This window comes from Electrona antarctica (genome assembly GCF_951216825.1).
Source record: "Electrona antarctica genome assembly, chromosome: 23".
Lineage (NCBI taxonomy): Eukaryota > Metazoa > Chordata > Actinopteri > Myctophiformes > Myctophidae > Electrona > Electrona antarctica.
In genome coordinates this window covers 24960549-24983392 of record NC_136804.1, presented here as the reverse complement: position 1 = coordinate 24983392, position 22844 = coordinate 24960549, and the positions used below count along the sequence as shown (strand labels likewise).

The 22844-nt window shown below is 43.2% G+C and overlaps 1 protein-coding gene across 2 annotated transcripts in view; it reads left to right on the top strand.

The window, feature by feature from the left end:
- The first annotated feature begins 449 nt into the window (after nucleotides 1-449).
- The window catches only part of LOC306916200 (liprin-beta-1-like), a 37319-nt gene continuing 14924 nt past the window's right edge, over nucleotides 450-22844 (top strand). For both annotated transcript variants that reach the window (XM_079494011.1, XM_079494010.1), the window contains exons 1-10: nucleotides 450-672; nucleotides 11315-11391; nucleotides 13067-13272; nucleotides 15611-15700; nucleotides 16374-16487; nucleotides 17336-17446; nucleotides 18847-18939; nucleotides 20467-20575; nucleotides 21861-21916; nucleotides 22556-22622. In XM_079494011.1, the coding sequence (XP_079350137.1) occupies nucleotides 11328-11391; nucleotides 13067-13272; nucleotides 15611-15700; nucleotides 16374-16487; nucleotides 17336-17446; nucleotides 18847-18939; nucleotides 20467-20575; nucleotides 21861-21916; nucleotides 22556-22622 (910 nt within the window). In that variant the 5' untranslated portion in view covers nucleotides 450-672; nucleotides 11315-11327. The remainder of the gene's footprint in view (nucleotides 673-11314; nucleotides 11392-13066; nucleotides 13273-15610; nucleotides 15701-16373; nucleotides 16488-17335; nucleotides 17447-18846; nucleotides 18940-20466; nucleotides 20576-21860; nucleotides 21917-22555; nucleotides 22623-22844) is intronic.

The following is a 22844-nucleotide window of genomic DNA, read 5'->3' as shown; positions in this document are numbered from 1 at the left end:
TGGGCACCTGGACAACTGGGCACCTAGAGGTAGAGATAACTGGGCACCTGGACAACTGGGCACCTAGAGGTAGAGATAACTGGGCACTTGGACAACTGGGCACTAGGGATATGTGGGCACTTGGACAACTGGGCACTAGGGATATGTGGGCACTTGGACAACTGGGCACCTAGAGGTAGAGATAACTGGGCACCTGGACAACTGGGCACCTAGAGGTAGAGACAACTGGGCACCTAGAGGTAGAGATAACTGTGCACCTGGACAACTGGGCACTATGGACATGTGGGCACTTGGACAACACCATATTTTCTGATTACTCGTCCAAGGTGCCCAGTAATCCAGAAAATATGGTGCCCAGACTGCCCACTGCCCAGATGTCCTAGACCTGTCTTGCAATCGTTTTCATAGACCTGGTTGCGTTTCTCTCACACACAACCTGGCAACTCTGTGAACAATCCCAGTATTCCCAGTGAAGTTTGAGAAGGAGGTAACACAGAACAGTGAGTTCAGTCACTAATATATGAAAGTCAATGGAAAGGTGTAGTGTGATGAAGGTAGCTACAACAAGAACCAGCACGGAAAACAAGTGAACATTTTGGAAATAGAGGAATACTGCTGGAAAAGGCTGCGACCGAGTCCGCTCCGTTGGTTTACCTTCTTTGTTTGAAAACGGTAAGTTTACCGTCATTTCAGTGAGTTTTATTTTAGTTTGTGTGTGAGCAAACTGAGCACTGCCGCTGCTGTTTATTTAGTTATTGCAGTACGTGCAGGGGGTCGTTAGTTTGCCGAAGCCTGCAGCTTATACAAACTTATTGTGCAGTGCAATTTCGAAAGTTTAACATCATACTGTTTGTTCAAATGTCCACGATATGTTTCCAATCGTCTTTCAAAACAATTAAGAGTTTTCAGTTGGTTCATTGTCAAACGATGTATGATATGATGCTTAGGTAAATTGCCTTAAAGTACTGCACCCGACCGAGCGATTTGGCAGGAGGAGAAGGGGGGGAAAGCATAGCCAAAGGCTGGGTGGCGTGAAATGCTTCTGTAAAGCCGAGACGTTCAACTTTATGTCAACTTTCTTTCATTGTCAGTCACCATACCCCCGGCTGCAGGCTTTGTTTGGGTAAACTGTACTATAGTTGGTCAGGAAAGCCCTCCCTGCGGAGGCATTGTCTGCCCTGGCAGCATTCCAGATTCCACACGAGAAATTAAATGAATCTCAGTACAACAAACCATAATATCTGACTGCACACAGTCGAATGCACTTGCAAATAACATTATTGTATTATTATCAATGGGTAGAATTATGCATTTTACCTTATTTTATTTACCTTATTTAGTTAGTTATTTTCAAACCTAAGAAACCCCTCAAAATGTGTTAACTCTGGAAACAAAATATTATTTGTTGGGTCACTTGGGTGTTTGTTTCAGGCAAAGAAGCGCCGCCAGAGGCAAAGTCCATTGATAGGACGCACGGTTTGTACTGCAGGCTGCAGACTTGACTGTACAATAGTTCAGCACACTCAAATGTGTGTGTGTGTGTGTGTGTGTGTGTGTGTGTGTGTGTCCTGTTGTGGAAATAAAATCAGACTCGTCTGAAGTGAGTGGTACTGTACTGTACAAGCCCTCCTCCCTGGCCTGTGTGTGTCTGTGTGTTAGGCTGTGCGACAGCACACTTGGTGGTGAACAAACGCTATTTTCGTGCTCCAGCCAGGGACCGACCCAGGGACACAGCCACACACATAGCTGTCTATATGAGTGGTTGCACCACTCAAAAAGAACGTTTTACCTCACCAATGGTGGCTTGTGTTATTAGAAAGCCTATTTTCCTTAGTGGACGCACTCTTGAGTCCCCCACCACATGTATAAAATGCAGTTTTTGGCCAGAAAGGGATTTTATTTTCACCGGGAAAAAAATACTCCACTGCGCCCTCTACCGAATACCGATATTGCCAAGAGAAAATCTCATAGACAAGATTTTTCATTCCGGTGAAGAGAAATCCCTTTCTGGCCAAAAAGTGCATTTTATACGTGTGGTGGTGTGGCTCAGAGTGCGTCCACTAAGGAAAGTAGGCTTTCTAATATTAACACAAGCCACCTTTTTGTATCATTGAGTAGGTAAAACGTTATTTTTATTGCCTCAACAGAGGAGAGGCTGGTCTGCGTTTCCTGTGAGCTAGGAAGAGAACACTAGCAGAGCTCTAATGAAGGCATTAGAGCTATGGATCAGAGCTATGTCTGCTGGGTGTTTACATTCCGTACATCCTCATGATGTATTTTATATTGTGATGCTGAGGTGCTTTTGCATGGAGTTGTTTGAGTGATGTGATAGGTCAGTGGACATGCCACATTTGAGTGCATACATTTGTATAATTTGTTTCAACATCAGTAGTACACATTGTTCCTGAAATTATTGATTTTTTGTTACTCAAAATCCTTTCCTTTCTGTGAAGAAAGGAAGGAAGAAAGACACGTTTGGTCATTTTCTGAAGTCATTGCGTTCAGAGTGTGAGCAGTGTGAGGGGAAATGGGCACATAATGACTTAAAAAGGAAGACATTTTTCAAGCATCTTCCAGGAAATGCTTCCTGACAGAACAAAGAGAGCTAGGGGTCATCTTCTTGACTGGGGAAGTGGTTGCTTGTTTCAGCTCTATTGAAAGGTCTTTACATTCACAACCGATTCTAGCCAAACTGGCAAAATAAGGAGGTAGACTCTTGGTTTTTAAAGTCCATGCTTGAATGGTTCTCTCTTCAGGACCCGATAGCAAAACAAGCAATGTGCACATTGTCAGTTTTTCTCACCGTTTTCTGATGGCTAGCATCGGTATCGGTAGAAGGATGTTGAGGTTGGAACTGCCAGGGAGGAGGTCTAGAGGAAGACCAAAGAGAAGATTTATGGATGTAGTGAAAGAGTACATTAGTTAGTTGGTGTGAGAGAAGAGGAGGCAGAGGACAGGGTGAGATGGAGACCGATGATTTGCTGTGGCGACCCCTGAAGGAAAAAGCTGAAATGAAAAGATGAAGACTGTTTTCTGCTGGCTAGATGTGCTGTTACTCAATTCTTCCAGTCCCCCTTTCATCATAAAGTCCCCCCCTACCCCCACAGCTCTCTCACTCTAATGTGTTTTTGGCCATGATTTTGTTGGGGCCACGTGGAAAGAAAAAAAAACGGCAGTACCTTGGGATCAGTAACCATTTACTACCATGTGACTATAAAGAACAAAGAGTTGTTTGTGTTTGGAGTCTGAGTGGGGCAGCTGGGGCTACGACTACTGCAGTGGGAAATGGCCTACTAGTTTTTAGTCTAGTTGGCTGATGTCTCACTCAAAGCAGAGCAGAGCAGCCTGACCTGGCTCCAGCGAAGAACAAAACGTCATCTTGGCCATCCTTCAGGGGGAGGGGGGGGCAAGTGTAAACAAAAGCATCTCGTGTGAGAGGTTGGTTGGTTTCCAGATGGGATTGATTTCCAAAAGTCTCATTGGCCCCAGTCCTCCCCCCTGCTGTGTTCAACTTTTGTTCCATGGGCTAATTATTGTTCTAATTTATGTATTAGTTACTACCTAGTGAACCTACAGTATATTTTTGAGGGGCGCCTGGCTTTGTGTGTGCCCCCCGTGACGTCATATGGCAGCCAAGTCTATGGACGTTTTATGTTTGCCTTTGTGCGTGACCTCATCATCATACATGATAAAAGGCACCATCACTTCGCACAAGTGTGATTTTTAGTCTAGACACCTGCGTAACGAGTATCATGATGTATAGTCTGTATTGTCTCCCTACAATATCTCTAATCTTGAATGAGAGACAAGTGTGTCGGCCAGTGCACTTTGCCAGCCACATCTGTACCACAGCTGGACTGTGTGTGTGTGTGTGTGTGTGTGTGTGTGTGTGTGTGTGTGTGTGTGTGTCAGACAACACAGGCCTATTTTCTTTTCGAGTGAGTGTCCCACCCCCCTCCATACCTCTGCATCAGCTAGAGGTCAAGGAAAACTTCAACCCTGGGCCAACTTACTGCAGAAGTGAAGCTTAAAGCCCAAGTTATACTCCGTCACATGACACTAACCATGTTAGCCTTAAAATGTGTTATTTTCGGCGAAGGGGCGGTTTCTCTTTCTCATATAATTGGCTTGTATAAAAATATGTATTCTGCCAACAGTGTTTAATAAATGTGCCATGGTTATTATGTGTTATTCTCAGTAACATGCTGCACTGTTTGATGTTTTGATGTGACGGCAAGGCTATATATGGCTATATAGATGTGTTCTTAACTTTATTAATTTGTTTTTGTTTTTTACTTGGGGTATTTTCCTCTGCGTTACTTGCCTAAGATAACCTTAATATCTCTGGATAATCAAATATCCAGAGATATATATCAAATCAAATACTGGACAGAACGGTACAGAAGACACATCATTTTCTAAATCCAAAACGAGCATGCCCCCAATGTTTAATTTGTAGCGGGGAAACTATCTAGCTTTGTATTACCGTTTAACTCGACACAATTGCATGAATACATTTTGACCCTGTGGCATACAATTAAAAATGTTGGCATTTAGCAGGCAACCTTATTATTATTATTCAGAGTGGCTCACCAAGTGCAATATCTGAATAAGTGACATGAATGGCATGTTTAAATCTGAATGTCAGATTGGTTGATGAATGTGCGTCCAGTACTAGGACTTGAAGCAGGGAGGGAAAGGAAGGGAGTAGTAGGGTCACAGGGGTCAGGGAGATGCCAGTTCCTGGCACCACTGTGAGGTTTGTGAGGGAGAACCTGCCCAGGAATGTCTGTAGGACTCTACAGGGCTGGGCAGTTAACCGAAAATGTATCGAAAGTTAGAACCCAACATTTAGAACCTCTCATGTCTGTGAAATTCTCATATCAGTCAATCGAACAAGCGTGTTTTATTTTTATATATATATATATATATATATATATATATATATGGTGGCAACGTGGCGTGTAAACGTGGCGGCTGTGGCTCAGGAGGTAGAGCAGGTCGTCCAATGATCCCTGGGTCGGCGGTTCGAATCCCAGCTCCTCCTGTCCACATGTCGAAGTGTCCTTGGGCAAGACACTGAACCCTACATTGCCTCCAATGAGTCGGTCGGTGTGAGCTCGCCACCATTGGTGTGTGAATGTGGGAAGTGAGGACGCTGGCGTTGACTGTTCGCCGCTTCACCTCCCAATGTATGAATGAATGAACCATTGTAAAGCGCTTTGAGCACTTGGAAAAGCGCTATAAAAATGCAATTCATTATTATTATTATTATTAAACTAGAGGATCATCAACAAGCTCGCAATGCGTTGTGCTTGTAGATCTACTATTTTTACTACACCTGCAGTGTTTCCCCTAGCCAGAGGCTGATGGTGCGCTTTCACGCACGTGTGTATGCGTCAGACCCGTGCTCACGCACGTTTACATTTTTCTATTGTAGTCTTTTGCGGTTATTTGCCTTTTTTTGGGGCCAATTTGCGGGTGCCTACTAAAAATCATACTGTGTTGGCTGGTCATGATTGTGTGGTGGCCCGCCACACAACAATGCATCTAGGGGAAACGCAGTGATGTAAATAGGTTTTCAATGTAGTATGAGTCCTGGGATGCAGGGATGGTCTATTAGATGAGTCCCAGGGACATTTTGATGAGTCCCACTTCAGCGACGTTAAGAGTCATATTTTGTCATTTTTACAAATTGCAGCATTTAACTCCCATTTCATTTTATATGGTTATAATGTGGTTATATTCATGTATAAAACAGAAGAAGAAATGATTATTACTAAAGCTAGTGTGTGTACTATTTTTACTGTACATGCTGAGTACAGTAGTGCATCCCATGGATGCTTAGGTCCTTGTTTTATTCCGTCCCTTAACTATAAACTGCGTTTTGGGATGCAAAATGCACCCTATTTTAATCTCTGAAACACTGACCTGTAAATTGTATTACAGCACATAACTTGTCTGAGAACTATGAGGGCAGTCTAAAAAGTGTGTACAATAATAGTTCATTCATTGTTCACCAAAGCCCAGCTCTAGCCTACACTAACTGGTATTGTCACTGCAGACAGTGCTCAGCATTCTATAGGCTTTTCAATGCAAACGGTGGTCAGAAATCTGTCCCTGGAGGATATGTTAAGTCTGTAATTGATGGGAAATTAAGTGGGGAATGTCTTTAGTCTACTTGAACAAGGTTTTGTGAGTCTGAAAGAACTATAAGAGACCTGAAAGAGAACTGAAAGAGACCTGTGCCCCTCAGGGCACAGGTCTCCACCATGGCAGGTCAGGTTGTGGCCTCCTGTTGGAGCTATAATAGGCCAATGTGAAAAGGGTGCCATTTGTTCTTATGCCTTAAATGGCAATTGGATGATTTGAGGCATTTTGTTCAAAAATAATTGTTTTGCAAAAATCCACCTGTTGGTGGCGCTATAACAGGCCAATGTGAAAAGGGTGGGATATATTCCTCAGCCTAGTAGGAAAGTGCGTGAAAGATTTCACGTAAATTGCACGCTGCGTTCATGATTTGAGGCTTTTTGTTCAAAACGGGCCAGTCCTGCAAACTTGAAAGCCAATTTTAGCCAATTAGGATGGAATATGAAATATCGGACAGATCCGTCTTGAACACATGACTATAGAGATAGTGTGTAACGATTTGCGTGATTTTTGGACAAAATCTGGAGGAGTAAAAAAAGTTTTACAAAAGTCGGCCTCCTGGTGGCGCTATAACAGGCCGTTCAGGAACATTTGGGGCAGAGGTTCATCGTTGGCATCTAGGGAGTGTGTGCAAAATTTGGCATGGATCGGGCCAACGGTGCCGGAGATTAGCTGGTAACGCATGCACGCACGTGCGGACGGACGGACACACACACACACGGACCGACTGAGTGCAACAAAATACTCTCTCCCCATGCCTTCGGCCTGGTGGAGACAACAAGAATAACATTCCTGTGTTGTCATCATTTTATTGCCCCTCTGATTTCATTAGTTGGTCTTATTTGAAGAGAACAATATGGCACATTGCAAATTGAATTTACAACGAATTCCCGATCACATGATGACTATTAAGATTTCATTTTATGAAAGCCGAAAACTCACATGAGACTTATTATCCTCCACTGCTTAATGTAACTTTGTACTGCTGCTACCCAGGCCAGGGCCCCCTCGTGAAAGATACTTTGTATCTCAATGGGACTCACCTGTATAAACACAGGTCAAAGAAATAGAAATAAAAAACTTGAATCACATGATAGGATGGGCCGATGGGGGCATGTCATAGTAAACAAAGACGGGCAACACGCAATGAAAACAATGATAGTTTTACGTAGGGATGCACAGAATGGGAAATTCTTGGCTGAAACCGAATACTGAATAGCCCTAATATGATTCATATTATTATATCCTTTTTTTATTTTTTTGTACCAATGCTGTCATGGCTGTGCCTTTGTTGTCGAACTACATAAATGGCAAAAGACATAATTACATTTTGTTACAAAATGTAAAAGTTACAAAAGGTAACCCCGGTTTCTTTGACTATTCGGTTTAGGCTCTGAAATCAACTAAACCAAATACAGAATATGCATTTTTGTGGCACTATTCGGCCAAATAGTTTCGGTGGCCGAATATTCGGTGCATCCCTAATTTTACGCATTATGATCGGCTGGAATTATCATCCCCGTAACAAATCTGGACAAAAAATGCCCGTTTTAGTAGGAGCCCTCGGGTTATCGTTATCACGGCATAAACAATGCCACGAGGCTGAGAGAATGGTCTTCTGTGTACTACAGTACACAGAAGACAGTATTGTCTTGGTGATATGTTTTTCTGTGTGTACTATATGGGTTTGTGGGATTTTTTCAGTGTCAGTGTTGAACAGTCTTGTGAAGAAGACATAAAGCATATTATTATTCAAAAAATGTAAAAAATGTTACAACACCCCTACATAGCCCTAGGCTTAATACATTGCATGTGCGGACAAATGCACACCAAATGTGCATGCTTACAGTATGTGCATGAAATTACCTCCGGGGTTAGGTTGGGGTCGCGAGTCGATGGCCCATGGCATGGACGACGCTACTGTTCATTTTAAAGTAGTGGTAGTGACTAATACTAGTCTAATAGTAGTATTAACATGGGAAGAGGTTGAATGTTTACGTTCTTTAAAAGAAAATCTGTTGCTTTTATGGAGTAGCCAAGAGTTGGGTTTCTCCCACAGTCTGAGACGGGCAGCTGACCAAATACATCTCCTACCCTGGTGTAAGTGAACGATAGCTTGCTGTCATACTACGGAAATACCTTTTGAAAGAAAATATATTAGTAATGTCCCTGTGGCCCTGCTCCACCCTAAATCTTTGTGCCAGCTGCTAAACAGAGCAAAGTGTCTTACGTTCAAGCGTCATAGATAGGCTAATTTCTGGAATGTTCATTGAACAATCGTTTTTGTGTTATTTTTGGGCACGATTTCCATTTTAGTGCCGTGGAGATGTGAGCCCCATAATGGAGGGATTGTTTCATGTGCTGATGCATAACTTTGGATGCAATTCTTGGTTTGTTCCAATAAATGACAGGTTTATGGGGTAGTGCCAATTATATGGAAATTTAAGTGTGACTATGTTTTGGTTGAAACCTGATCCAGTGTCTACAATTGAAATGGGGCAACTGGGCACTCAAAGCCCCTTGTTGTCAAGAGACCCCCCTCCCACTGAGATGGAGGGGGGGATCATTTTGACTTTTTGGGGAATAACGCTGGCCCAGAGGGCGGAGTCCATTATTTTGTATACTCGCTGAGTCAAACCCTCTGGTAAACTAACACTTAGTTGATCAGGGTCGGCGTTGTACTTGGCCTGCTCTCTTTGGGCGATCTACAAGCTTACAATGCGCTGCGTTGCGACGCGCTGTGAGCTTGAGGATTGGCTATTTTCGGCAAACGTTCTCCCCCAGAATACGCATTTCATCGAAGTCCCTGCCCCACATACCATGAGACCTGAATCTCTGGACAATTGGATTGTGTGTGTGTTTGTTGTTACTAGTGTCTAATGGCTACTAACAGATTTTAAGCAAGACCATAAAAAAAAATTAAATCAATTTAGTCAATTTAGGTATGCCTAAATGAGAAGCACGTGATTATATCTGCCGTCAAGAGAGACAGCGCACTGCCGCTGTTCAGGTTTGTTATGGAAGTTTGAGATTCCAAACATGCCAGTGCTACAAGTCCTGAGACCCCTGGGAGAATAGTGCCATTCTTGCAGATGGGAGCCCACCCTCCACCCCTTTGAGTGGCCGCGTGGCCTCCGGAAGTAAGCCCTGGGGGCTGGAGCTGCAGTTGTAGAAATTAGGCAACCTCTCTCAAATTACGGGTTTCTTTGACTGAAGAAAAATAAATATGCAAAGCATAACACAATTATCATCATCTCCTTTGAACAGCTTATTGTATACGTATTATTTATACAGAACTGTAAAGTGAGCCAGTTTTTCCAATGTCGGGATTGGGGTGGGACCACAAGGGGTCCAAATTGACCCTTAAAGGCCTGTAACTCAGAGTGTACAAAATACATTTATTTATTTTGCTCTCTTTTCGCTCTCTGAGTTAAATAAACACTCAGTGAGAATGTTACAGTGTAGACTGCTGTCCTGGATTTAAAAACAAACAAAAACAAAATCGAATGGGGTGCGTGGCCAAATGTTTATGAAATCAGAATCAACAAAGTAAGCTGAAGGAAGACGATTGTAAATTGTGAAGTACTGACCTAGATTTCCTCTAGGAATAGCCCGGTAATGGGCCATGACTTAATAACGTCGTCAATAAAGCTTCTGTGGTCTTGGTAGACATTTTATTAGAAGCCTGAAATGGGGCTGATGATCTTGTTTACTCTTTGGGTTGTTGAGTCGAGGGCTTTAGGTTGGAGGAGCGGAGCGGCATTTAAAAACGTCTTAGAACTACAAGCCGGGTATCGTGCTGTTTTGTGGACCCCGCAAAACCTTTTGATCAAAGCCTTCTTATAATGAAGCCGATGGAGCAAAGTAAATGTTATTACTGTGCTTGCCGTGGATTTTAATTACAGCTGATTATGCACAGCATGGAGTTGCAATGTCTCACCTTACATGGACAATAGAGCACTGAAGTCTGACGTCAATATCGGTAGAGGACGCAAATCCACAGGTTCATGTACTTTTTATTTGCATTGTAATCCCCATAGGGGGATTTTAGACGGCCTCATATAAGAACTGTGTTTGAAAAATAAACAAATCATCCAGGCCCGCTGCACTCATATGGATATGAAGAATCAACTGAGAGAGAGAAAACGCTATTGTTACTGCTACTGAATTAGTTACATTTTCGCTAGAAAAAGACTCCCTGACAATAACGCCGAGACAGCTTGTTTATTTTTGGACCACAACGCTTATATGAAACGATTTTAAGATGAGCCCATGTTATTCTCCATAGAGAAATTACTTCCGTGAACCAGGGGAATCGAGGGGACGAGCGAGTGACGTCGGGAATTCGGCGCTCTATAAATGCTCAACTTATGTATCTTCGATAGCATTTTATGTAGACTTATACCATCTTTATGTAAACATAGCTCTATATAGTATATATATGCATAGTTTCATTATATATATATATTCCACTATTACGTTATTGGCTTACATATGATTCATGATAACTACTTTGTATGTATGCTTTATTGCCATGCTCTTGCTTAACACACGATTGCCCGGGGTTATTTAATCCATTAAATCATAGCGCCCAATCGATTTATAGCAACGAAGCACTTTTACCGACAGACAACGGGAGGCATGATTAAATCTAACGCGACTAGCGACTGGACAGCGGGGGGCGTTGTCGTAGGCTAAACGAGGGGGGACATTTTCGATGACGTCCCACTGTTGTGCAACATCGTGGATTGCGCAACAGGCGCTCCTAGGCTGTGGAGCGATGCGATCGGTTTTCATATCAATAAACTTTGTCTTTTGGATAAAACTTCGTCCTGGGTGCTGGGTGTTACTAATAGAAAGGACGGTGAACTTCGTCCTGGGCGATTGGGGTGTTGATTGGGGTGTTAATGTAAATCTGCTAAATGCCTAAATTGTACATGAGCATTTTTATTTCTGAATGAGCAGTCATTCTGAATACAAGTGGAATATATATATGTCCATGTAAACGCAGCCATGCACAGAGTTTTACTTACATTTTGATTTTATATATGCTCAAGTCTATGTCCGTTAGTCTCTAGAATTGGTCAAGGAGATTGTGGTCTTCTGCTTTCCCTCTCCTCCCCTGCTGTTCGCTAAACTACTTTTTTTTTTTTTATTCTTTCAGATCCATCCAGAAGATGATGTCTGATGCCAGCGAAATGTTGGCAGCTGCCTTGGAACAAATGGACGGCATCATCGCAGGTAACTGTAATAGTACACGCTTGCTTTGGCATCACATCCAGCCTATAGCATTATTTAAGTGGACACGGCATTCCATATATGGGGTTGAGCGAGTCACATCTGGAAAGCATTGCATTAGAAGGAGCCAATGAGAAGTATCAACAATTTGTCCTTCACACAGCTTCACCACTTTTCAATCTGGCGTCCCAATTTTGATCATTTGTTTATCAGACTTTCAAAAGATTTGTGAAAATAAATGTCCAAGGCAGGCTCACAATGGGTAGGCGTTGTGAGCCTGTGTAGCTATTTTTTAAAATGGGGCCTAAGTAGTTAATGCAGTTCTCTTGAAGATGCACAGTACCGCAGCATTATGGAATAATACTTGTGCTCAAATGGTGCTGACGTGCTCAGAGAGCATTCCTCTGCCATGAGAAATAGTGAGTTTTCCATTGTCCCAGCAGTGTAGCAAACTAATGATTATTCAAGCTCTCTGTATAAGGATTTTTAAATATCACACACACACACACACACACACACACACGCACACACACACACACACACACACACACACACACACACACACACACACACACACACACAAACGCTTTGGGTCAGACGCCATGCTTTGCAGATGAGCCGAACAGGCCATTTGTCTTGATTGTCCCCACTTTTCCGCTGATGTGTGTAATTATAGCGTTGACCTTTCCAATGGGAAAGAGATGGCCAATCACATGACATCCTCCTGATCACATGACGCCCCCTCCCATTAAGTCTGACTTCTCCATGCACTCCCTTGCAACACTTCGATTACATTTCCTCTCTTTTCATTATTGTTGGACATTTTCATATGAGGGTTGACATTTAAAAAGCTGTCAGACAGCTGGTGCCTAGGATATTATAGACAGCTACACAGTGGGTTACAGCCATGCACACCGGTTCACTAAATAAGCTCTTGTATTCACTTCCTAGGCTGGTTCAGAGAGATTGGGAAACTTTTGATTATCACTATATTTGTTTTGTACTTGTAGATAATGTTTTTGTTTCTGACTGAAGCTGCCATTGTGTCCAGAAATGGTCACATCCTGCGAAAACGTCTGCCCCTCGTGTGTGTGTGTGTGTGTGTGTGTGTGTGTGTGTGTGTGTGTGTGTGTGTGTGTGTGTGTGTGTGTGTGTGTGTGTGTGTGTGTGTGTGTGTGTGTGTGTGTGTGTGTGTGCAAGCAAGCACGACAGTGTGTGCATATTAATAAGGGTTCATTTGGTTACCAACTCTCTGTCACTTAGCTGGGGACCACCTGGAATCCCTGGACCACTGGTTGAGAACCACTGTTAAATCATTGATTCTCAAACGTTTTTGACTCCGGGAGAAACTTTGAGTTCTAAGCAATATCTGTTCCACATACGCACACACGGCATCTCTTCTAATGATCTGTGGGTCGGCGCCGGCGGTTTGAATCCCGGCTCCTCCTGTCCACATGTCAAAGTGTCCTTGGGCAAGACACTAAACCCTACATTGCCTCCAATGAGTCGGTCGGTGCGAGCTTGCCACCATTGGCGTGTGAATGTGGGAAGTGAGGACGCTGGCGTTGACTGTTCGCCACTTCACCTCCCAATGTGAATGAACCATTGTAAAGCACTCTGAGCACTTAGAAAAGCGCTATAAAAATTCAATTCAATCATTATTCTAATGCCCTCTCAGGCTCCAAGGCCATGGACTACTCCAACGGGCTGTTTGACTGCCAGTCCCCCACCTCCCCATTCCTGGGCAGCCTGCGGGCGCTGCACCTTCTGGAGGACCTGCGGGCAGCTCTGGAGCTGATGGACGGCGAGGAGAGAGACAACCTGCGCTGTCAGATCCCTGACTCCACCGCCGAGGGTCTGGCAGAGTGGCTGCAGGGACGAATGGTAAGAGAGGAGTGGAAGGGGCAACTCTCTGAGGTGTGTGTGTGTGTGTGTGTGTGTGTGTGTGTGTGTGTGTGTGTGTGTGTGTGTGTGTGTGTGTGTGTGTGTGTGTGTGTGTGTGTGTGTGTGTGTGTGTGTGTGTGTGTGTGTGTGTGTGTGTGTGTGTGTGTGTGTGTGTGTGTGTGTGTGTGTGTGTGTGTGTGTGTGTGTGTGTGTGCAGTAGAATGTAGGTGAAATTCGTCCTCTGCATTTACCCATCCTATTTACCTTTTTCTTACAGCCTATAGTGCATTGCATTTGTGTGTGCATAAGTTCCTCTTTCTCTTGCTGTGTTGCCAGTTTTGCAAGAGAAACAAGTGGCCAGGTCTATGAAAACAAGCACAAATGAAAATAGCTGATCTACAAGCTCACAGCGACACATTGTGAGGTTGTACATCCGTTATTTAAAAACACATTTAGAATAAATAGAAATATTTTTAAAACATTTAAAAAAAAAAGGCACAAAATATGTTCAGATGGATGTCTGTGGACAATTACATAGCCAATTAATCTGGGGTTCCCTGATGTGAAGAAATGTGGAAGCAAGCCCAAATAAGCAACTACACAATCACTTTATAATCAAGCCCAAAAAAAACATCAACCAGCATGAGTCTTGCTCAGGGACATGCATGGACACATTGCTGACATGGCCTGGAAACAAATATTGGACAACCAGGGCCTCTGGCTCCCCAGGCGGGCTCACTAACCAACCAACCACTCGGCTATGGCCGCCCCACAATAATAATGTGTCGACGATATTGTTGACCTTATGGCCTGAAATGGTTTGTTGATTCAGTCATGTTAGCGCCGGATATTTAAAAATGTCATTCTGAGAGTGTAATGAAAAGGACTCTTTTTTTGGGGGTGGGGGTTGTTTATTTTTTTGCTGTGTAGTCAAAATGTTTCTCTGTTATTATAGAGCCCCTCCCCCCACATCATCCTATTGTCCTTTTGCTTTGAGACCCACTTGGGCCGACGCACGGTGATGTGATCTGCTTTGCCTCATCTCATACTGACCCGGTTACTGATACCGCCACTGTTTATTGTAAGAGCATTGTTATGACGTGCAATATGAGCGATGGGACTTTCTGCAGGAGCCCTGCTGCTGCAAGATGTTTCCATCCTCGGATCAAAAGTTGACTCGGTCTGTGTTTTTCTTGCCCTACTCACTCGCGGCCCTCGTGTTCCATGTGTGAAATGTGAGAGAGGAGTTTGCTTTTGATTCAAATGCCAAATCGATTACATGTGAGAGTACTACTGACCCTTCACATACTTCTCCTGTTAGCTGCTTTCACTTACTCCTTGCTCTCCAATGCCATCAGGGAAAAACCATATGGTTTAATTGTCGAGCATTGATTGATTGAGTACTACAGTCAAAACATTCTAAACGGATAAAACAAAGAAGTTCCAGGGGTTTGTTTCCACAGTGGGAGTGGGTTAGGGCACCAGTTTTCTCAGACGGGTGACTGGCATCTCCCTCAGAGTGAGAAGTTCAGTCACACGAGAGAGACTGAGTAGAGCGGACTGTTCGCTTGGAAAGGAGCCAGCTTAGGTGGTTCGGGCATCTGCTAAGGATGCCTCTCGAGCAGTCTCCCTAGGGAGGTCCTTGTTGCATGTCCCACTGGAAGAAGAGGTGATCCCGGACAGACCAAGGATCAGATGGGGCGATTATATCTCCAAAATGGTCTGGGGATCCCCCAGAATGAAGTTACTAATGTGGAGAGGCAAGTCTGGAGCTCTCTAGTGGAGCTGTTGCCTCTGCGACCCGACTACGGATAAGTGGTAGGGCATTAAGCAACTAGTCGACTATTCAACTAGTCGACTAGTAAATCCACTAGTCGACCTTGTTGGTACTAGTTGACTAGTTGATAAGAAAAAAAAGTGTTTTTTTTATAGTTATAGTTATAGTCACATAGTACACAGTTTCTAAATGTACACATATTTATAAAAAAAAAAGGTAGTTAAACAACTAGTCAACTAGTAAACATGACTAGAAGTGAATGCCCTAATAAGTGGTAGAAGATGGATGGATGGGTAAGAGTGGGCTATGATGACACTTCAGTCTTGGACTATACTAGTGTGTAGCCAGACCAGCGTCTCAACAGTACAGTCAAGAGCTCTCCTCTCTCTTGAACTGCCAGATCTATTTCTAATCCAAAGCAATATTCAGTAGAATGTCTTAAGCTTCCAGTCGGTTACAGCTGCTGACATCAGGGCAGGTATGTGCATGTGCAAATGCCATGGCAAAACGATGAGATGCAGCTGAGCCTTCTGACGAGGCCAGTCTTGGTTGTCATTTCAGACAAATGGACATGGTTCAGCGAGCACTGAAGCAGTCTATCAGGATCGTCTCTCCCGGCTCGAAAGTGACAAGGAGTGTCTCGTTCTCCAGGTGTGTTTGTGAGTGAGCGGCCCTACCTCACACGCTAAGTACCTTACAGCAATTAAGTGTAAATTGGTGTTCATGTAGATGGCACTGTACTGCGCTTGCTTAGGGCTGTCAAATTTAGGTTGACGATTCATTGTCTCACAAATATTTGTGATTCACAATTTAATTGTGTTTTTGCCATTGAACACTGGAACATATGAATATAGGGATCGACCGATATGTTTTTTTGTCATGGCCGATACCGATTAGTAGTGATCAAAGAGACTGATAGCCTCTATAAACTGAATTATAAATGAAACATGACAACACTAAACAGTTCGCCAAAATGAAATTGAAAATAGCGGAAATAGCTGATCTACAATGTGATGTGTTGTAATCTTGTAGATCTGCTATTTCTGCTATTTTTAGGAAAATGTTTGAACATGGAAACGATCATGACAATTTTGCTAAAGGTTTGCGATTGAGCAATTATGTAATAATTGTGACAGTCCTATGCTTGCTTGAAACTCCATAGTGATTTTTCTGGTGCAGGTAATCTATTAATGATCATGTCTCATGGCTAATTTATACTGTGTCGCTATGTAGTTCATTAAAAAACTATGGACTTTCAACTGAAAGAAAAAGACCCTTTTGGTTTTGGGTGACACAATATGAACGAAGCCTTACTATGTTCCAGGTAAGTGTTCTAACCGACCAGGTGGAGGTGCAAGGGGAAAAGATCCGGGACTTGGAGATGTGCCTGGAGGAACACCAGGAGAAGTTGAGCGTCACTGAGGATCTGCTCCAGCAGGTGAGCCCCCCCCCCTCAGCAGGATATCACCAGTGGTGGGAAAAGCACTTCTTCACTTAAGTAAAAGTACCAATACTGCAATGTAGATATACTCTATTACAAGTAAAAGTTCGGAATTCAAAATGTACTTGAGTAAACGTACAAAAGTATTGGCTTCAAAATGTACTTAAAGGGGAAAACCACCCATTTTCAACATTTTACTATGTCATTAATATACCTTAGAGCTGTTGTGTGGAATAATAAAAAAGTCCCCCCATTCTGTGTTTCCTAGAACTGTTAAGTATGAAAAAAATCATTAACATGGTGAAACGCATCTTGATGACATCATCAAGATGTATTTCACCATGTTAATGATTTTTTTCAGATCTCTAGTTCTAGGAAACACAGAATCGGGGGGGCTTTTTTATTATTTCCACACAACAGCTCTAAGGTATATTAATGACATAGTAAAATGTTGAAAATGAGTGGAATGCCCCTTTAATGTACCAAAAGTGAAAGTCCAGAATGTTCTCATGCAGAAATCAGAATGTCCCATTTCGAGTTTTCAAATGTGTAAACTTCTTTTGAAAATAGCAGATCTACAAGCTCACTGTGATGCATAGAGAGTGAAGATCGGCTATTTCTACAAAGTAACAATCAGATCAAAATCTACAAAGTAACTAGTAACTAAAGTTTTCAAATTATTGTATTGTATCTGAGTAAAAGTACTGTAAATTGGTAATACTCCAGTAAAGTAAAAAATACCTCAACATTGAATTGAGTAAAGTACTTGAGTAAATGCACTTTAGTTACTTTCCATCACTGCCACTGTGCGACTTGACCAAGTGTGCCGTGTCTGTGTTTCACAGGAGCTGTTGAACAGGACCACACTGGAAACTCAGAAACTGGAACTGATGACGGAGGTGTCCAGTCTGAAACTGAAGCTCTGCACTGTGGCGAGAGATCACAAGGAGGTCGAGGTAGACACACATTTTAAGAAGCATACACACACGCACGCACGTGCACACACACCTCCTCACATAGAAACCTCTGAATATTTCCCAGAACGTTGGGATGTTGCAATGGCTGCTATACCTTTGCTTTGATATGCATGATGATCCTGAAATCCTGGCAGCCACTCAGTCATTGTTTAAACAAAGACGGTGAATCGGGGCCAGGGGTCTGTCGCACTCGTCTTTTGTGGTTCTGGCTGAACTGTCATAAGGGAGCAAAACACCCCCCCCCCACCCCCCCTTGCTCCAGCAGCTGTTTCCTCCTATAAACTCTCCCTTGTCCTCCCCTCTGAGGGGCTAAGGGAGAACGGTGAGAGTTATTTTCCATGCACCCTTCACCAGCTTGGACATAAATTTGGAGGATATTATTTGTGTGTAGTACTGTAGGTTTCAGACTCTTATTACCCACTGGGACTACTAGACGGAGCCGAACTGCATTATATTCACTCCCCTTGCTCTTTCTGTCTCTTGTTCCCATACCGATAGCTACAAATCAAGGCCCGGCTCAGAACGTTCCATTTATTCCCCCTGTCGTCAGCGTCGCTGATGCGCTGTGGTTTGTGTTATTCGTCTAGAGACGAACGTGAGACCGACTCCTCAAGACGCATCTTTCACAAATTCTCCTCTGTGTACTTGTAATTGCTCCAAGCTGCGGCGCAGCTCTCTTACAGTATCGCTGATTGGAGTGAAGGCAGTTGTGCGCTAATTGGCTGTGACGTTTCCTTCTCGTCAGTGAATTGTGTCCATGTGCGCTGTTCTGGCTCTATGGCGGGGGACTTTCATCTGAAAGTATTGTGTGGTGTCTTGGACAGGAATGCTACCTTGGTGGTGGTGATGAGGAGGAGGAGGATGATGATAATAATAATTACCTGGTGCCTCAACTGTAGCCTGGCTAACAAGCCAGACTAATATCACACTGTCGTGCCAACGGCTGATTCGGTCTGGCTTTAGCCAGGCTACCTCAACTGGCTACTAGTGCGTCACCATTGATTCCCAATGGAAACAGCTCTACTGTATTGTCATTGTATTGTCCAATTTCCCCATCCTGTATCTGTTGTTTCAAGCATAAATCATGAAATGATAATACACTTTCCCCCACATACTGTGAAATTCCCCAGTGAGAAGTTACTCTGACGAAGTTGCTTAATCGCATGAACTCTGACAACTCTCCCCATTCTGGGCACGATTTTAATGGATGTAAAAAAAAAAGCGAAAATACACTGGGTGAACATTTGGCAAAAAATAGCAAATCTACAAGGTCAACACGTACGTTTATTTATTTTATTATTATTTATTGTTTTGCTATTTATGCGTAAAGAAGTGAATCGGGTTAAGTGGCTAAAGGGGGTCTTTTTTTTCCTCCCCAGGGCTTATATGAGGAATTGACAGACCTGCGGTTCAAGGTGACTGATATGGAGACTGAAAGGCTAGAGTGCGACAAGAAACTCAAAGATTCTCAAGTGAGTGTGCAGTCCACTGGTTAAGGTATATAGTTACAGTATGCCATGTTTCACTAGTGACCAAGCATGACAAGAGTACACAGACATAACTTTTGCAAACAGACGGCACAACAACGAACGCGTTTCGGGCTTCACACCGAAACGCATTTGTTCTTGTGCTGTCTGTTTGCAGCATACCATACCTACCGATAATGAAACAATAGTGCCTTTTAAAGGACAGTTCCGTGAGTGCTGGTATTGTCTGATTTAAAAGTGTCTTTCCCGAACGTGCACCCGGTAAAATGATCAAAGAGATGGAGACGAATTGGATTCGTGCGTGCTTCCTTCCTTCATTTAGCGACAGAACTTTTCAACATGCCTTGCTATAGTACAGGATGGTTATTGTTCAGTTTCCCTTGTGCTTACACTCTGGTTTCTTTACTTATTCCTGCCTCCTCCTCCTTTTTTTACCTTTCCATTCCACCTTGTCCCTCTCTTCTGACGGGCATGTCTTTCACCACGCTAACCTGTTAAGCATTCAAAGTGGAAACACTCTCACAGCGGTTCACTGGAGACGAGGAGGAGATGGAAGTTTGCTCTGCTCCTCTTCTTCCCTAATGGTCTTCTAAACACCTCCTCTCTGTCTGCTGCTGCACACTGCTTTTCCTGACTTTCACCACCTTTCCTGTAAGTGCTTCCACCGTCCTACGGCCACTCCGAGTTTCAGATAATCTCATGCACTTGTTAACGCAGGGGTTCTCAACCTTTTTGGCCGGGGGACCCCCGGAAATGCTTTGGCCATGTCTCGCGACCCCTGCACCGCCCCCCCTCTCCACCCCCAATACAAACTGACTGCAAAAATAACCTTATTAGAGAAAAATGAATACTGAAACCGGATATAATCATTAAGGAAAGTTTATGCATGTACTATGTGTTATATGTAAACTACATTTCCATTCAATTTTTTTTTTTTTTTTTGGAAAATAATTTGGGGACCCCCCAAAATAATTTGGCGACCACCCCCCCCCGCCCCCCACTAGGGGTCGCGACCCACGGGTTGAGAACCCCTGTGTTAACGTACTTGTCGACCTGTTCCTGTGGAATTGTCTCTGTGTAAGGCTGAAGCAAAGGATGGCTATTACAGGTTGATACATTTTGTTATTGTCTCCGGAGCATGCCTGTTTCTCTGCTTCAGTGCTTTCACTTGTATGAGTGACAAACCTTGAATCATTGTAAACAGTAAGTGTGCCTTGTTTAAGATGCAAGCTCTGGCCTTTAGATACTTTCATACTTTCTTTAACTATACAAAATGGCACCTTGTTTATCAGAAAAGATACTGAGCAGTTACTGTAGTAGTCGTAAAAGGCATCTTACATTGTTTAAACTTGAACGCATGTAGGTTACCATGCTACTATTCTTCATGTTGAACAAACTGGAGTTAGTTTAGCGTATCAAAATGGTTCATTCACATCCTCCCCTCTCCCTAGGCTGATTTAAAAGGTCTTGGTGAAACGTTGTGACTCACTGTCTTCTTTTCTTCCCTCACAGGAAGAACTGCAGCTTCTGCAGAGGCATTTGGCGGAGAGGGAGAGGGAGGTGAGCAGGCTAAAAGATGAGACCAGACTCGGGGGCGAGCGCCAAGACACAGGAGAGAGAGGTGGGAGAGACGTTCTTTAATGGTTGCTCTGGAATCCTCGTCTATCCAGGCGGGGGAGTCAAATTCTAATATTTCAGTAGGGTTTAGTAAGGATTAGACTAAAAGAGAAGTTGACATTCCAACAACTGGTAGCCCCCCCCCCCCCCCCCACCCCCCCCGCTTCCTTAAGGGTCCTTTCTGAAGTAATTATCCCGACTGCACTTTCAACCCGACCTAAAGAGATGGAACTTCCCCGAATTTTTTTTCCCCCCTTCATGCTGTCATGCGCTGTAGTAATGAGCTGAAGAAGAGGTTCTTCCCTCTGCTCAGTTCTTTTAATTGTCACACAATAAAATCCTTAGTGTTATTCTGAGTTAAATTGACACTTAGAACTTTACTGTGTAGGTCTCATACCACGCATGTTTGAACAGGATCATGTACTCTTTCAAAGCACTGCTGACTTTCCCTTATCTACGTTCTTATCAGAGGAATGCCATTTATTTATACATACATACATATTTAGAGTGTCATACATGCTGCAATTCTCAAGATACTACTACAAACATTATAGAGATGATCCCACATTATCTAAATGTTTTCCGAGACCCCACCCTATGTATGCTATGTCACACAAGCAGACTTTGCAGTCTGAACCAGACTGCAAAAACAGATGATTTACGAATGCATTTGGGCTTCACATGGCTCTCATTTATTCTGCAGTGAACCCATGACCAAATTATCAGTGTAGTGCGGGGAAAAGAAATCAGGATTTTCTTACAACTTTGTTCTGCAAACATGAATAACCGATGCACACATTGAGACTAGACTCGTATAAATAACTTGATAATGTTACTCTGCCCTGTAACACACTTACCGGGCATGCTTATATTGCCCTTTGTGCACGCTGCCTTCTGGGAAATTAGCTTTAGCAGTTTTGCAGCTTCGGTTTCCACAGGGTTGGAGACGGAGTCATCTGTTGGAGACGGCATGCCCACATACAACCATGACGAACCCAAGGGACTTAATTACTGGAAGTAATTCCAATACACTGCTTTCTGACTCAGTGGGAGGCATAGATTGTGTGTAAACTCGTACAGTGTGCTTCCACATGTTGTACGAGTGTTGTGCAAAAGAAGTGTTGCAACGTTTTTCTGTCTGGGTTTTATGAATATTGAACCAATGAAAAGTATCAACAAGAGCTTGTAACTAAATGTTAACTCACTGGATCCATTTTCTGAAAAGTAACTGACATAATATACAAGGTTTCCACCCAACAGTGAAGATATGGAATGTATCTTGTTTTTAGATGCAGAAAAGATGAAGATGGCATTGCAGAACCTAATATCCGCCAACAATGAGAAGGTACAGTTACGGTGCTGTGATGCTGTTGCTCTCCTAAGATGCTGTTCGGTTTCCACTTACATTCTAGAGTGCTCAAATTCTGCCCGAACCCGACCCAAGACTGACGTTTTTGGGCCGGGCCCAAAATGTAAGCTAATTAACCGGGCCACGCCGAGCTTCGGGTTCTGTGAAAAGAAAAATAAATGTTAATAAAAAACACACTTTTTTATGATAATAAAAAGCACAACAACGCTCACTTGAAGTGAGCGTGAGCCTTTCATCACAATGATGACGTCTGATGATGTTCAAACGGACATTCCGTGCTCAAACGGACAGACAAACATACACACAAAGCTGTGAATAGGAGAGGCTGCACCGCTCAAAAATCATCTACCCCTGAAAAGTTCACTCAAAGTGAACTTTTGGGATGGACCCGTGCTGCCCTCTAGTATGGGCTGACAAGGCCAGAAAGTAGTTTTTTTGTCACTCAGTAGGCTGCGTTCCCGCATAACTTCCGGGTATGATGATGATGTCACGCGCATACCCTCTATTTTCAGGCTTGTTGAGAACTCTATTAGATACACTTAGAAGGATTTACCATGGGAATGTGTTGGTAGGGACCCGTCTCTGATTTGAACTGAAAGAATCCTTTACATACAGGAGCAGAGGATAGAGGATCTTCAGAGAACTCTCACACAGTACAGGAATGTTCAAGAGTTGGTGAAAGGTGAGGCTCCACATACAGTGTACTACTATTATGCCAGTAGACGGCAAAACATATCAAGATTTAATCCATTTTACAATGTTAAATGAACACTGAGGATTTCACTGTGTATTCATAATCTGAAAAGGAAATTAATGACATGCTCGTATAATCATGTGATTAAGTCGTCAAATCAAGTGCCATTCCTATGGAGTCGAGCAAACGGCACATTTGTCACAGATGTCA